Raw genomic sequence first — 14707 nt, forward strand, 5'->3', positions numbered from 1 at the left:
CTTACAGTTGTTCATCATATACATGCTAAACTCATGCGTTATAACAATAATAACAATAAGTAGTATTTTTTAAGATGTGTGCTTTAGATTTATAATAAGTGCAAACGAACTTGATTGATATATCTTGGTTTTACTTGGTTGTGAAAACATACAATATTATGTCCCCTGGTTTTAATGGATGTGAAAACAAAAAACTTTGATTTTCTTAGTAATTAATAATGAAGTCCTGTAACTAGCCAAATAGCAGACAAAAATTTATTTTCAAAATTAACTTTTTTTTAAGTGGCGTCTAAATAAATCGTGTTTGTGAAAGTTTTTCACGTTTTAATCTTTGTGCGACAGACGCATACGCACGCACTTCAAGTGTGTCGGAGCGAACCTTTGCCTTTCTCACAACGTGCTATCTGGCACACTCGTATTTATCGCTAGCAGTACACGTATCACACACATACCTGACCACTTCTAAATGTTCGATAGGTATCTGTCTATCTGTCACGTCCAAAAACGACGGCTATACTTTTGTATTCTTATCATTCGCATCTCTGCATCTCAATAATTTTTACAATTTCAACGTTAACATATGTAAAATTGTTAAATTTCATAGCGAAATGATATTTTTATTTATTTTATTACCTTTTTAAAGTTATTTTATGTCACAAACGCTGCATAATTGCATAACTGAAGTTATCTCAATAATTTTTAAATGTGTCTATGACTCATGTTATTAGATGCAACATTTACGACGAGCAGGATTTGTTTTTGGGCTTCTGGTTGTGGAATCCGGAATGAAGAAAAATTTTTTTAAAGGTTTCCATGGAAGTAAAAATTAGTGACAAACACGGAGTACCTCTAGATCTCGTTCGGGAGGTCATAGTAAAGCAATCGATTATGATTTATACAACAGATAGCTTTGTTACTGTAAACTATAATTTCAATAGTGTGATTAATTTTGTAAAGCATTTAATGTGGTTTAAAGCTTTACAAACAATATGAAAGTTGCACAAGCTTTAATGGGTAGTATACTAAATTATTTTGCTTCTAATATTTAGTATTTCTGGACATGATTTTAAATTCATTCATTTTGTAACAAAATTGTATTTTCTATAACAAACTTTTTTTTTACTAAAAACATCATTAGTTAATGTTTTTATGAACTTAAAATCAAATATATATGTCAGAAATATCATGTAATGAAATTATGTGGTAAACAATTTTGGAATAACATTTCGTATGTAGCCTTCGTATTAAAACACTTTATTTTAAGTATTTCATTCAAAAGTCAATAACAATTAAATTATTCCTAATACTATGAAAAACTGAAGTTTATATTGTTTTGGGGAAACCATATTTTTATTGATTCAATGGACGATATACTAAACATATTTTTTAAGACGAAAGTTAAATACGAACAGTTAATTCAAAACAGTACATGTTAGGACTGACATAAAATTAGGATTAGGTATTGATTTGTTTAGTAGAAAAACAGTTTATAAACAATTTAATATGGTTATATTATGAATTTATTTAAAATAATGTGCAGAAACACTAAATATTAGGAGCATAAATATATATGATACTATTAAGGAAGACTTTAATAACAACAGGTTACTGTTCTTTCTACGACAGTACAGAATTAAAAATTTTAGAGATAGGGAATCCAGGAATAAATAGCATCTTGCATCCTGACTATATATGTGCTCTAAAATGAAGTCATTCTGAGGGCTGGGTTCAAACTCTCAATTTTCGCCAAGTAAGCATAACGCCTCAGCGAACACAAACTCCAAGGATCCAAGTAAAGGATAAGTTTTGAGTTGGTAAACAGCTCTGGTGTTTCTCAACCCATTTTAATTTGGCTAGAATAGTTTTCGCTGGAATAAATATGTCTCTGTGGAAAATATTTAAAAGTAAAACTCGACGAATTGCGGCAGCCGGTGCGATGACAAACTGCCGCCGTCAGTTTGAGGATTGCTGGGTTTACAATGACTGGATTGTGGATGTACGCCTTGCCGACATCGAGGACATTTTAAGCAACGAGGGGTGATGAAGCCGGAAACGGAATGAACGGCTGGGTGCGTGTATTTATGTATTTCTTGGCAACTGGTTTCCAAAAAAAAATATATATATTTTTTTAAGTACAGGATTATTTTCCTGTGAACACCAACAACGCCCAGGGGGTTTCCGAAAGGAGAAGGCGGGGAGGGATGTGAGGTTGTTCCAAGACCGTCGGTGGGAGTGGAAGCGTCGTCGACCATCGCGACACGAGGCCACTTCTGGCGAGGCGCGATAACGCGCCGCCGGAGGGGTCGCATAAAGCCAGGGTGGTCGGCGACCGCCGGCCAGTCGCGCGCTCGCCCCCACGACGCGTGTTGCAGACCGGCCCGACATGGTGTCCGTGCCCAGGAGAAGGTCCTCGACGGCGGAGAAGGCGCCGCCGCCGCCGCCGGGCTACTTCCTCGAGAAGGTGGTCGCCGAGTCGCTGCCGCCCATCCCCGACGGCAAGCCTCCGCCCCCCGGGGGCGAGGAGCACCCGGTGTACGCGCGCCGCTGGCTCATCCTCGCCATCTTCGTGCTCTACTCCACCGTCAACGGCATGCAGTGGGTGCAGTTCTCCATCATCTCCAACATCGTGCAGAGGTACTACGGCGTCAGCAGCTTCGCCGTCGACATGAGCTCGCTGTGCTTCATGATCATCTACTTCGTGCTCATCTGCCCCGTCTCCTGGATGCTCGACAAGTGGGTGAGTGCCTTTAAGACTTAGCTCGATACCTCCTGCGTTCTTTAAAAGTTTGTCCGTGCTGTCGTCGTTGTGTTGTCCAAAATAATTGTTTGGTTTCATCGTTGGTTCTGTTTGTCCGACATCAGCTGATTCTGTCTTGTTTTCTGTGAATTTTTTATGGCCATATTTTTATTTATTTTTATTTTAAGAATTTTTCCATGACAAACAGTGCAAAACTGCAATGGCGTATGTCCAAAAAAACTGTATTAAATCGATACCTTATAGTTGTTCTGACACAAATATTTTCAACAGATATTCATTAAACGTACAAAAAATTCAAAAGAGGTATCGAGTTAAAATGTTATGAATAGCCCTTAATTAAAAATAATGACGAAAAAATGAACATAGTGTGTGAGCCGAAGCCTTAATCCTTGGCGATTACTCGAATACCACAATCACTCATGCATATGTTACGGGTAATGCCAGAAGAAGAAGAAGAAGAAGAAGAAGAAGTAACCAAGGTTTATCCACCATCATCCAAGTTTGTTGGTTAAAGTCCGAATAGTTACTATAATAAATTTTAATTTAGGGTTTACCTATGTACACCTAGGTCTACCCAACGCTGACTGGGTAATGTTATAAAAAGCAAATGATTGATAACTTTAGTTCAATGATACCTTAACTAACTAAATTAGCGTGCTCAAAAAAGGACGCAACATCTGTAAAAAACCATCCCATTAAAAATAATTTTGATACTTCTGGATGAAATTATGCCAAATTGATGAATAAAGTAAAATAAAAATCAATGACTACATATATTTAGAAAAATGATGAAGATCACCGTACAAATAAAATTTAAAAGGACCTCCCCACTCCCTTTCCATCTATTATGTATTAATTTTGTTTCTGTTTGATTAAAATTTTAAAAATAACGAAATTTATAGTCTACAGCTAATTTCGTAAAACAAAGAAAATTACTTTCTACATGAGAGTTAGAAAAGCCCATTTTCCCTTTTCCCCATTACTTAACACTACTTGCACACTTGACAAAACTTACAGTCTACATTTAATTTGAAAAAAGAGTAATGAAGATTGCTGCCCACATAAGATTTTTAAAAAATTCTTTCCCATATTCCCACTCCTTAAATAAATTGTTGGTACTTTTTAATGAAATGTTGCACACTTGATATTCGAAATAAGACATATATTTTACTAAAGAAAAAAAACTACGTCCATCCCCAATCCAGCAGTCGTTTGATTTTACATTGTATTTGAATTACTCTCTCTAAATGAAACCTCTTTACACTGCACAAATCCCTATAAATACCAAGTACTTCAGCGTAGATGTATTATATACTTGTAAAGAACTCCATATCCTTTGTGCTGTAAAATAATTTTATATCACAAAAGTTATTATATCAAACTTTTAAAGTTTTTTAAACTATTAATTTCATAATAGTGAAATGTATGAGATCAAAAAGAAGTATAACTTCTGTCACGTGTACATAATTACACGTATATTTTTAAAATCTATTTTACTGAAGAATTTATTTTGCTTGGTAACTCTCTTAATTTTAAAGTAAGATCACAACTCAAATAACATTGATATAAGGCACATTACTACAAGAAGAAAATATATCAACTTGTGCCTCTGTCTTAAATAGGTATATTTCTGAATATGTACAAATATTAAAAAAATCTAAAAAAAAATCATAATCGTGATTTTTCATTTCCCTTGAGACAGGAACAACACTTGATGAATCGTGAAACCGAAACCTTATTCATTCAGCGTAGCCCTACAAACTATATATATGAATTACTTAAGTATGTGCGCATATATATGAGCACATACTTAAGTAATTCATAATCATATGTACGCAACATTTTTTCAAACATTTTTTTAAGAAGTTACTTCCTCATCAAAAATGTATTTTTTCCGTCTTCTGTGAGAATAAGTTTCAGTTGATGATCTCACTCGATTCTCTACTGACTTGCTAATAAAAAACTCAATTTATCTTGTTTTTCGTTTTGACAAGCAAGGCATAGCTAATATTCGTGGTTAGAGGAGAATTGGAATAAACGTCTGGAAGAAAGCAATGTGCTGAAATTTGCGGAAGGGGTGAATGTTGTAAAAAGACTGGTGGGTGGGAATAAGAGGGAAGAAACTAAAAATGCCAGTAATTCAGGTGACAATGATGAATCCAAAAATCCCAGACTAGACGTTTCTTCATATCTGTCGTCTCGACGAAGACAGAGCTTATAGTTCATTATACACTTAAATAATTGGGTGGATCGTTCAGGTATCTGACGGATATGCGATTAAGAAACTTGATAGAGAGCTCTTTTTCATAACTACTGATAATGCTTTAATACAAAGTGAAGTGGTCTCAAGGATTAGCAGTCAAAGTATTGTCTCTAGTTACTGACTGATAGTGAAGTTTTTGTTCGGCTGTCAGAAATCATTCCAAATCTGGTGTCTTGACAGATAAACAGGATGTACGGTTGCCCAATTTTCAATAATCTTCACAAATCTAGCAGCTTATCTCCAGTGCGCCATGAAAACTTAATAATGTGTATAAATCAAGAATTGTTCTTTATCTCTTGCAAAATATGAGATTTTTTAGGCTATTTTTTGTTAAATTCAATGCCGTTCAAAGTAGTGACGTTCAAGATGTTGGCTTCTGCCACAAGAAGAAATGAACATCTCGTCAGGATTCATATTTTAATGACAGACATTTATTCGCTCGCTAAACAATAAAGTTCCAGGGTAACGGTTTTAAGTAGGGAATCAGTTTGTACATAAACAAACACCTCTATCCGCTGAAAAGGTATTGATTTGTACATACAAATTTTTGGTACTTGCATCATTAATGGAATCGTTAAGCCCGTGACATTGTCAAAAAATTGCGGAACGATACATAAATGAAAGGAAATAGTAGGCTTTGAAGGTTTTTCATCTAACAGTTTAAGAGTTAAGCATAAGGCGCCTGAGAAGTGATTGATGTGGCTTTTGAACCACAACGAATCCTCGATATATATTATTAGGTAGGTTGTTATGCAGAGTCCATTCATTCTAATTTGAATTATTTTTAAATAAACCATTGAAAAAGCCACTGCCGACAACTGCATATAATTCAAAGCAAACACAGCTATGTTTACACCCTGTAATTTTGTCACAAAAAAAGTCCACTATTTTAGTATTCCTTTAAGGGGACTGGGAATTATGAAATTGTTTAAAAAAAAAAAAAAAAAAAAAAAAACATTTTTTATGTTTTTGCAGATTATTTTTCTTCAGAATGTTAGCTTTAAAATGACATATTACACTAAAGGTAAATACTAAAATAATTTAGTTAAAAATAATAATTTAAAAGTTGTGATTTTCAGGAAAAACCATCAAAGTACGAAAACAATTACAAAATTCAATGTTCAATAACTTTTTATTTTAAAATGCTATTATATTAGACTTTTATAGTTAGAAAGATATTTTTTCCCTCTTTCGATGTTGGTATTGGAAACCATGTTGAGGCTGTTGTTTGTTTTTTTATAGCAGCTAATACACACTAGTATTTTCAAGTAAAATTTTCAACTGTTTTAGGTGTTTTTACATTTTGTATATTTTCAGAGTCCTTCTTTAGGGTTTAAAATGACTAAAAGTAAGAAACTCTTCAAAAAGAGGACGAATGTAGGCAAACAAAAGCCTATACTGTAGGGCCGCGACGTCTTGGCGTGTCGTTTTGCGGGGAAGCGGGGAAGAGTAAATGAGAGGGGAAGCAGCTGCGCGCGCACATCAGCCGCTATGCGGTTCATAGCAAAAACATCAGGCGCCACGCTCTCAGTCTGAAGTGAACAATGGAGCCCGACGCAGGACGTTCAAGATACAATAAAGTAATACATAGTGGGGAGAGGGAAATTAGAAGTAGTGTAATCCAGTGTTGTGATGAAGAAGCTGCCAACATATGTCCGCTAGTACCTCTAACAAATGCAACCGAAAGAGCTGCGCGATACACAGGTATAAGCCAAAGATCAGTTTCGCGCATCCGAAAACACAACAGAGAGACGCCAAATAAAAAACAAACAACAACATTATAAGTTTTTCAACGCATTCCCCGTAATTTCACCCGCGGTTTGTTTGTTTTGCATTTGGCAATTTTCCAAACTTTCTGCACCGCTTGTTAGAATATTTTTTATCTACAAGTGTAGCCGATATTGCTACACATTATATTGCATTATATTACATAATATTATATTACATTATATACTTTATATATTGCATTATATATTTTATGATATATATGATTTTATGATATATATTAATGTATATTATATTAATACATTATTTATTTACAATTTATATGTTTATATTTACATATATATATCACTCCTTTATTTGACCGTTAAACAGCCTCTCATGTTTAATTATTCATTTCAAGCCAAAAAAAAACCTGGGAAACGTTTGTTGTCAGTTGATGACTTTGATAGAAGAGTGATCAGAGACACTAGCCACGAATTTTATGCAGTAAAAAAACGACAAGGAAACTACTGCCAGTTTTGAAAGAAAAAATTCGGATGGAGTTAGGGAAAGACATCGCTGCGTAAAATACTCAAAGAAATGGGTTTTGTGTGGAGAAGAAGCCAAAATAAGCGAATGCTTCTTCTCGAAAGATCTGACGTTGTTGCTTGGCGATAACGGTAGCTGACTCAGATGAAACAGTGCAGGGAGACTGGGAAGAATATATTTGACATGGATGAATCCTGGGTTGACACTAATTTAACCTTTCAGAAATGTTGGCAAAAGAAAGGTGACGTTGAAGGTGTAGGTAATGGCAACAGGAAATGCAGCGCACAGGCTGATAGTTTTAAGCGTTGGTTCTAGGCAGGGTTTCCTTCCTGGAGCCTCTCTTGTTTATAAAGCAAGCACAACAACAGGAGACTATAAAATACGCGAGGATGGTTTGTTATAAATATGGTTTTCGGACCCCTCGAAATTACTAAAATGGTTCTTTCAGAGTGCTGTTATGGAAAAAATACCAACCCGTGTTAAGGTTCTTGAAGTGCGTGAAAGTGTCATGTCGATCGTCTTCACATTTCAGCCAAACCAAATGGAAAAGTAAGCATCAGCGAGGGAGTTACATGCAAGTCTTAATTAATTGTGTTTCCTACAGCAACCCACAATTACAAATTTAGTTCTTAACTTTAAAGAATTGTATAGCTATGTTTAACTATGTTTAACTAAGCTGCCCAGTCGAGCAAATGGTGCACTACCTTTAAATAATAAATTACCGTAAAGCATTATCGCATCTCTGTATCATTAAGATCTGCGCTGTGTTGCACCGTACGTGAGATTGTTCTCGACCAATGTTTTCGGAACGGCATGGAGACTTCCAGGCCGTTGCTATCAGCGGAGCAGACAAGGCGGTACGTGTCGATTACAAGGTCGCTGAGCTCTAGGGAGTCGACCCGCCAAGACGTCGCGGCCCTACTATAGTAGTGTGTGAGCCACATAGTGTTGAGGTTATGAATGAACCAGTTGAGGTTAATTCCAACAATGAAGTGCTTCAGTGTTCATCTGAGAAGAAATTCAATGTAAATATTTACAACACATTTGAAAATAACTGTGACTCAAATGAAATTATTAATTTATCTGTTTTACAAGAAGCTATTCAGAAGTTTGTTGTCTGTAAAAGTTGCAGTGGCATTGTTTCTCTATGTTCAAAGAGAGTTGTTGGTCTTGCCTGTGAAATGGTTTTGCATTGTAGTGTGTGTGAGGAGAAACTAGAGTTTTCTAATAGTAAGAAATATCATTATTCTACAGAAAATAAAAAGTAAGTTATGATGAAATTAATTTGAGACTGGTTTATGGGTTACGTAGTATTGGGAAAGGAGGAAGAGCTGGCGAGAAGCTTTGTGGTGCCCTGAACTTACCCAAACCTCCATCGAAGTTTCAACGCTATGTAAGCATTTTCGGTTCTGCTGTAGAAGAAGTATGCAAAGACTCAATGAAATCAGCTATGGAAGAAGCAGTGGCACAAAATAATAATGATCGTGATTTGACAGTTGCCCTTGATGGGTCGTGGCATCTTAGAGGGCATGTTTCACTGCATGGTGTTGTAACATGTAAGAGTGTTGATACTGGTAAAGTTATAGATGTAGACATTTTATCAAAGCACTGTACATGCAAGGATAAACTAAAAGGTCAGCATGAAGAAGCATGCACTGCAAACTACAAAGGCACTAGTGGTGGCATGGAGGTTTCTGGTGTTGTAAACATTTTCAATCGATCCATATCACAGTACAATGTACGATATACAAACTATTTAGGTGATGGTGATTGCAAGGGACACAAAGCTGTTCTTCAGGCTGCCCCTTATGGCGATAAAACAGTATCAAAATTAGAATGCTTAGGGCATGTACAAAAGAGGATGGGTACTAGGTTGAAAAATTTGAAAATCAAATTGCAGGGAAAGAAACTAGAAGATGGCAAAGTTTTTGGTGGCCGAGGACGAGTTACTGATTCAGCCATAGCGGACATTCAAAAATATTATGGTTTGGCAATAAGAAGAAATTCAAATAATCTTCAAGGAATGAGAGAGAGTGTATGGGCAGAGTATTTCCATTTACTATCATCGGATGAAGACCCCCAGCATGGACTCTGTCCTAAGGGTTCAGAAAGTTGGTGTAAATATCAGCGTGCAAATAGTAAAGGAGAATGTTATAAACATGCTGATCACATTCACCTTCCTCGTGTCGTTGGTGAAGAAATGAAACCCATATTTAGAGACCTAAGTGAGCCCGAGTTGCTGAAGAAATGTTTACATGGAAAGACACAAAATCCAAATGAGAGTGTAAACAGTGTTATCTGGAACAGACTTCCCAAAACTACATTTGTTGGTTTCCGTTCCCATGCATTTTGGAGTGTGGGATGCTGTTGCATCATTCAATGATGGAAATTTGGTGGTGTGTCATGTGTATGAAAGATTGGGTTTCCCTCCTGGTAAAAATTGTGTGGAAGCAATGAAGAGACTAGACAGCTACAGAATAGACGAAGCAAAGCGTGTGGTGAAAAATATTGAAATGAAAGCCAGGCAGAAGAGGAATGCAGCAAAACGGAAGTTGGAGGATCTGTATGAGCAGCAAGAAGACCCGGATGAGCCATCATATGGAGCTGGAATGTATTAGAATGTTAAGTGAGATTGTATTGTATACAGTATTTACTTAAAATGCATTTTTCTCAAAATAAAAATTTTCTCTGCAAATGCCCCTTTTTCTCAGGACCTATTCGAGATAGAATAATGAAACTTGGAACATAAATTGCTAGTATGATTATGCGACTTTTAACACAAGATTATTTTTCTAAATTAATTAGAAAAATGTTATTGCAAAAAGTTTTCATAAAATTTTGTAAAAAAATTTTAAAATGCTAAATATATTCCCCCCCAATTATACCAGTAGTATATAATAGTATTTCCGAGATCAGGCCTCAGGCGGTGGATTGAAGATTGTCGACCGCCATCTTGGATTTGTGACGTCACGGCGGCAAAAATTCCTCAAAATTCCTCAAAAATGACTCAAAATGACTCAAAATTTCCCGTTTTAAGAAAAAATTTCCCGTTTTCGAGGGAAAAATTCCCGTTTCGAGGGAAAATTTCCCGTTTTATTCCTCAAAAATCCCAACGGCTAGAAATGTCCTGATAGAGGCTTAAGCATCCTTAACTCAAGCCTCAGTTAAGCCTCTATCAGGATGTGACCTTGACCTTTGACCTTGACCCCGACGACCATCTTGGATCCGCCATTTTGGATGACGTCATTTCGTTTTCTAGAAAATTCCGGCATTGTGTTATCCGCCATTTTGAATTATGTCGTCATCGCTGCAATTTCCGTTACGGCCGCCATCTTTAAATTTATTATCCGATTTTAGTGAAAAAAATTTTAAAATTATAAAAAATTAAATAATAAAAAATTTAATAAAATATTTAAAAAACAAACATTTACGACACGGAGCTCAGAGTTCTCGGTTGAAACCCGACGAGTGCAAAAAAAAAATAAAAATGGCGACCGATCCTTCCCCCGCGGTGGCTGCAGGCATACTGACTCCCACCACTTTTTTTTCAAAGCATATATATCGTCAGGTAGTATGACGTCATGTCCGCCATCTTGAAATTTGGACGCCATCTTGAAATTTTTTATTTATTATCTGATTTTAATGAAAAAAATTCCAAAATTCATCAAAAAATTAACGTATTTGAATTCTGTTTGATTATATCGATGTACGTCCTTGGTTCGATTCCCGACGAGAGTAAACAGTCGATCCTTCCTCCATGAAAGCTACCTAGACTGATCTATCACCACCAATACCAAGGTATATATCATCAACTGGTATGACATCATGTCAGCCATCTTGTCTTCATCCACTGGAGACCACCATCTTGTTTTCATCTGCTAGAGTGTGCCGATATCATGTAGTATAATTATCTGGTCACCACACCTTTGACCTTGACCTTGAACTTTGACATTGACCTTCAACTTTGACCTTGACCTTGAACTTTGAACTTGACCTTGAAATTTGACCTTGACCTTGAAATTTGACCTTGACCTTGGAATTTGACCTTGACCTTGAAATTAGACCTTGACCTTGGAATTTGACCTTGACCTTGAAATTTGACCTTGACCTTGGAATTTGACTTTGACCTTGAAATTTTACTTTGTCCTTGAAATTTGACTTTGTCCTAGTCGACCATCATGGATCCGACATTTTATGTTCAGTACATGCTACCAGGAGCGACCACCTGCTGGAGTACACCATCTTGTGCGTGTACTCGTATTATAGAGTACATTTCCATCTGGTTAATTTTATTCTAACATGCTACATTGCAGTAATCATTTATTACCGAGGTCCCCCCCCCCCCCCCCGCCATTCTGAAATTTGGGCGACATCTTGAAATCATGTAATTATTTAGCTAGAAATGCGGGAAAAATTCCAATAGTCTCCGAAAAAATCAATTAATTCACAAATTGAATCGATGGATCCCTGTCCACGGTTCGATTCTTGACCAGAGACAGTTGTAACTAATTATTAAATAAATGTTAGGTTCTGTTTTCCATTACCTTTCGCGGAGTTTATTAATCATTCACTCTACGAAAATCAACTCAAGTCATTATACCGGACCAACGAATTAAATCAGTGCCGATTAGCCTATTATGAAAGTCTAATTTTTCAATAATCTGAATAACATATAAGCCGTTCATGTAGAAAGCCACACATATAGATCAATTGCCTTCAGTCCATGAGACCGAGTCATGTCATTATCAGACGTATAGGCTAGTCATTTCAGGACCACATGACCTTCGTAATCCATCGTGACATTTTTATACATTCTAAAGGACCAAGTAACCTTGTAAAATATTTTAGTAACACCAAGAGGTGATAAACTAGTAAATATTCAATCACTACATTTTGTACTACGCGCAATCAACAAAAAAGGAAGCACCAACAACGGAAAGACAGCACCACCAACGAAAAGACAGCTCATTTGGAAGCACCGACAACGAAAAGGCAGCACCGCCAACGTAAATACATCACATTTGGAAGCACCGACAACGAAAAGACAGCAGTGACAACGAAAAGGCACCACATTTGGAAGCACCAACATCTAAAAGACAACACCGCCATCGAAAAGGCAGCCCATTTTGGAAGCACCGACAACGAAAAGGCAGCACCGCCAACGTAAATACAGCACATTTGGAAGCACCGACAACGAAAAGACAGCAGTGACAACAAAAAGACAGAACATTTGGAAGCACCGACAACGAAAGGGCAGGGGCGTAGCCAGGGGGGGGTTTTAGGGGTTTAAACCCCCCCCTTAGCACCAAATCTTTAATTAATTTCTTATTCATCACTTAAACAAATTTCATATTAAAATTAATAACATTTTTACCATTACAATATTTAAATTTAAGTACCGAAAACTGCTAAAATAGCACTATTTTACACCTTAAAATCCAAAATTTTCCCGGGGGAGGACCCCCGGACCCCCCGCTTTAGTACGGGGGGGGGAGGCATGCTTCTTAACACCCCCCATTCACAAATCCTGGCTACGCCACTGCGAAAAGGCACCACATTTGGAAGCACCAACATCTAAAAGACAGCACCGCCATCGAAAAAGGCAGCACATTTTGGAAGTACCAACAACGAAAAGGCAGCACCGTCATCGTAAAGGCACGGACCGCAAGACCGGGTCATGTCAATATCAGACATATAGACCATGAACTCAGTGCACACAGGAAAAAGGAATGTACACGTAGGAAAACGGAACGTACACGCTGTAAAACGGAATATACACACAGGAAAACGGAATTTACACTCAGGAAAACGGAACGTACACGCAGGAAAAACGGAATGTACGCGCAGGAAAACGAAAGGTACACGCAGTAAAACGGAACGTACACGCAGGAAAAACGGAACGTACACGCAGGAAAAACGGAACGTACACGCAGGAAAAACGGAACGTACACGCAGGAAAACGGAACGTACACGCAGGAAAACGGAAGGTACACGCAGTAAAACGGAACGTACACGCAGGAAAAACGGAAGGTACACGCAGGAAAACGGAACGTACACGCAGGAAAACGGAACGTACACGCAGGAAAACGGAACGTACACGCAGTAAACGGAACGTACACGCAGGAAACGGAACGTACACACAGGCTCCAATATTCATTGGCTTCAATATTCATTGGCTCCATCAGTCATTGTCACCAACAGTCTTTTGGTTCCAAAAGTCTTTTGGCTCTAAATATATTTGGCTAGAATTCTTCGAGTCTAAGAGACTATGAGACCACATGGCTACGAGTCTAAAATGATCTAGATATTTTACGAGTTATACACGGCTTGCGAGGCTAGAGCTACGAAGCTTCTAGTTCACAAGTTTACGTGACTGCGAGGATACAGAACTACTAGTCTACATGAGTACTTGACTACGAAGCTACTCGTCTACAAGGCTCCAATTGCAGCATCTGTCTTCGTCAGAATTTTCTCTCTTGCTCCAACTGCACCGCCACCATTATGTTATAAGATTACATGGATACTTGCTTACGTAGCTTCAAGTCTACGAGACTCCATTACATCATGTCTACGCTACTACGAGCCATGAGGTTACGAGACTACGTGACTACGAATCTTCAAGTTGACGAGACTGCGAGGCTACAGATCTACGAAGCCTCTAGAAAACGAGTTTACGTGTCTGCATGGATACAGGAATACAAGTCTGCATGAGTTCTTGACTACGAAGCTACTCGTCTACAAGGCTACAATTACTACATTTGTCTTCGACGGAATTTTCTCTTTTACTACATCTGCTCCATCACCATTATGTTATAAGATTACAAGGCTACTTGCTTACGTAGCTTCAAGTCTACGAGGCTCCAATGCATCATGACTACGAGACTACGTGCCATGAGGTTACGAGACTATGCGATTGCAAGTCTTCAAGGTTACGTGATCCTGAGGCTATAGGACTACCAAGCTTCCAGAACGTATGGTTACGAGACTGCATGACTAATTGGCGGCGCGGCTACGAAACTTCATGTCTCTAACTGACTACAATAGCACTATTCAGTGGTGAGAGTTAATTTATCTCATGCAAAGGTACTTGCTGCAAGTAGTTCCGCTTTTCAACATCAGATGACGTCACGTGTTGCTTGCAGGTAAATAATATTTATTTCTTATATGCGGGATGCTCACTATCGATCGCATAAGAAGGATGGCTTCGTTAGTCTCCAAGGAGAAGGAAGTTCGTCCTTCCTGCTAGTGCTTCTTAGATTTCTCACGGTCCACCATCTTGGATTGCGACGTTACGGCGACCATCTTTGATGGGTGTGACCTTGACCTTTGACCGAAACCGCAGGAATGATCGCAAGCACTCAGATTAATCATCAAAATATTGATAAGAATAATCAGGAGCACACGGAGAAAACCATCACAATATTGATAAGAAT

General features: G+C 37.6%; 1 protein-coding gene across 1 annotated transcript in view; it reads left to right on the forward strand.

The window, feature by feature from the left end:
* The window catches only part of LOC134530528 (heme transporter FLVCR2-like), a 72607-nt gene that overhangs the window by 20534 nt on the left and 37366 nt on the right, over positions 1–14707 (forward strand). The window contains exon 2 of the mRNA XM_063365424.1: positions 2373–2737. Coding sequence (XP_063221494.1) covers positions 2373–2737 — 365 coding nt within the window. The remainder of the gene's footprint in view (positions 1–2372; positions 2738–14707) is intronic.

The sequence above is a fragment of the Bacillus rossius genome, chromosome 3 (genome assembly GCF_032445375.1).
Source record: "Bacillus rossius redtenbacheri isolate Brsri chromosome 3, Brsri_v3, whole genome shotgun sequence".
Taxonomy (NCBI): domain Eukaryota; kingdom Metazoa; phylum Arthropoda; class Insecta; order Phasmatodea; family Bacillidae; genus Bacillus; species Bacillus rossius.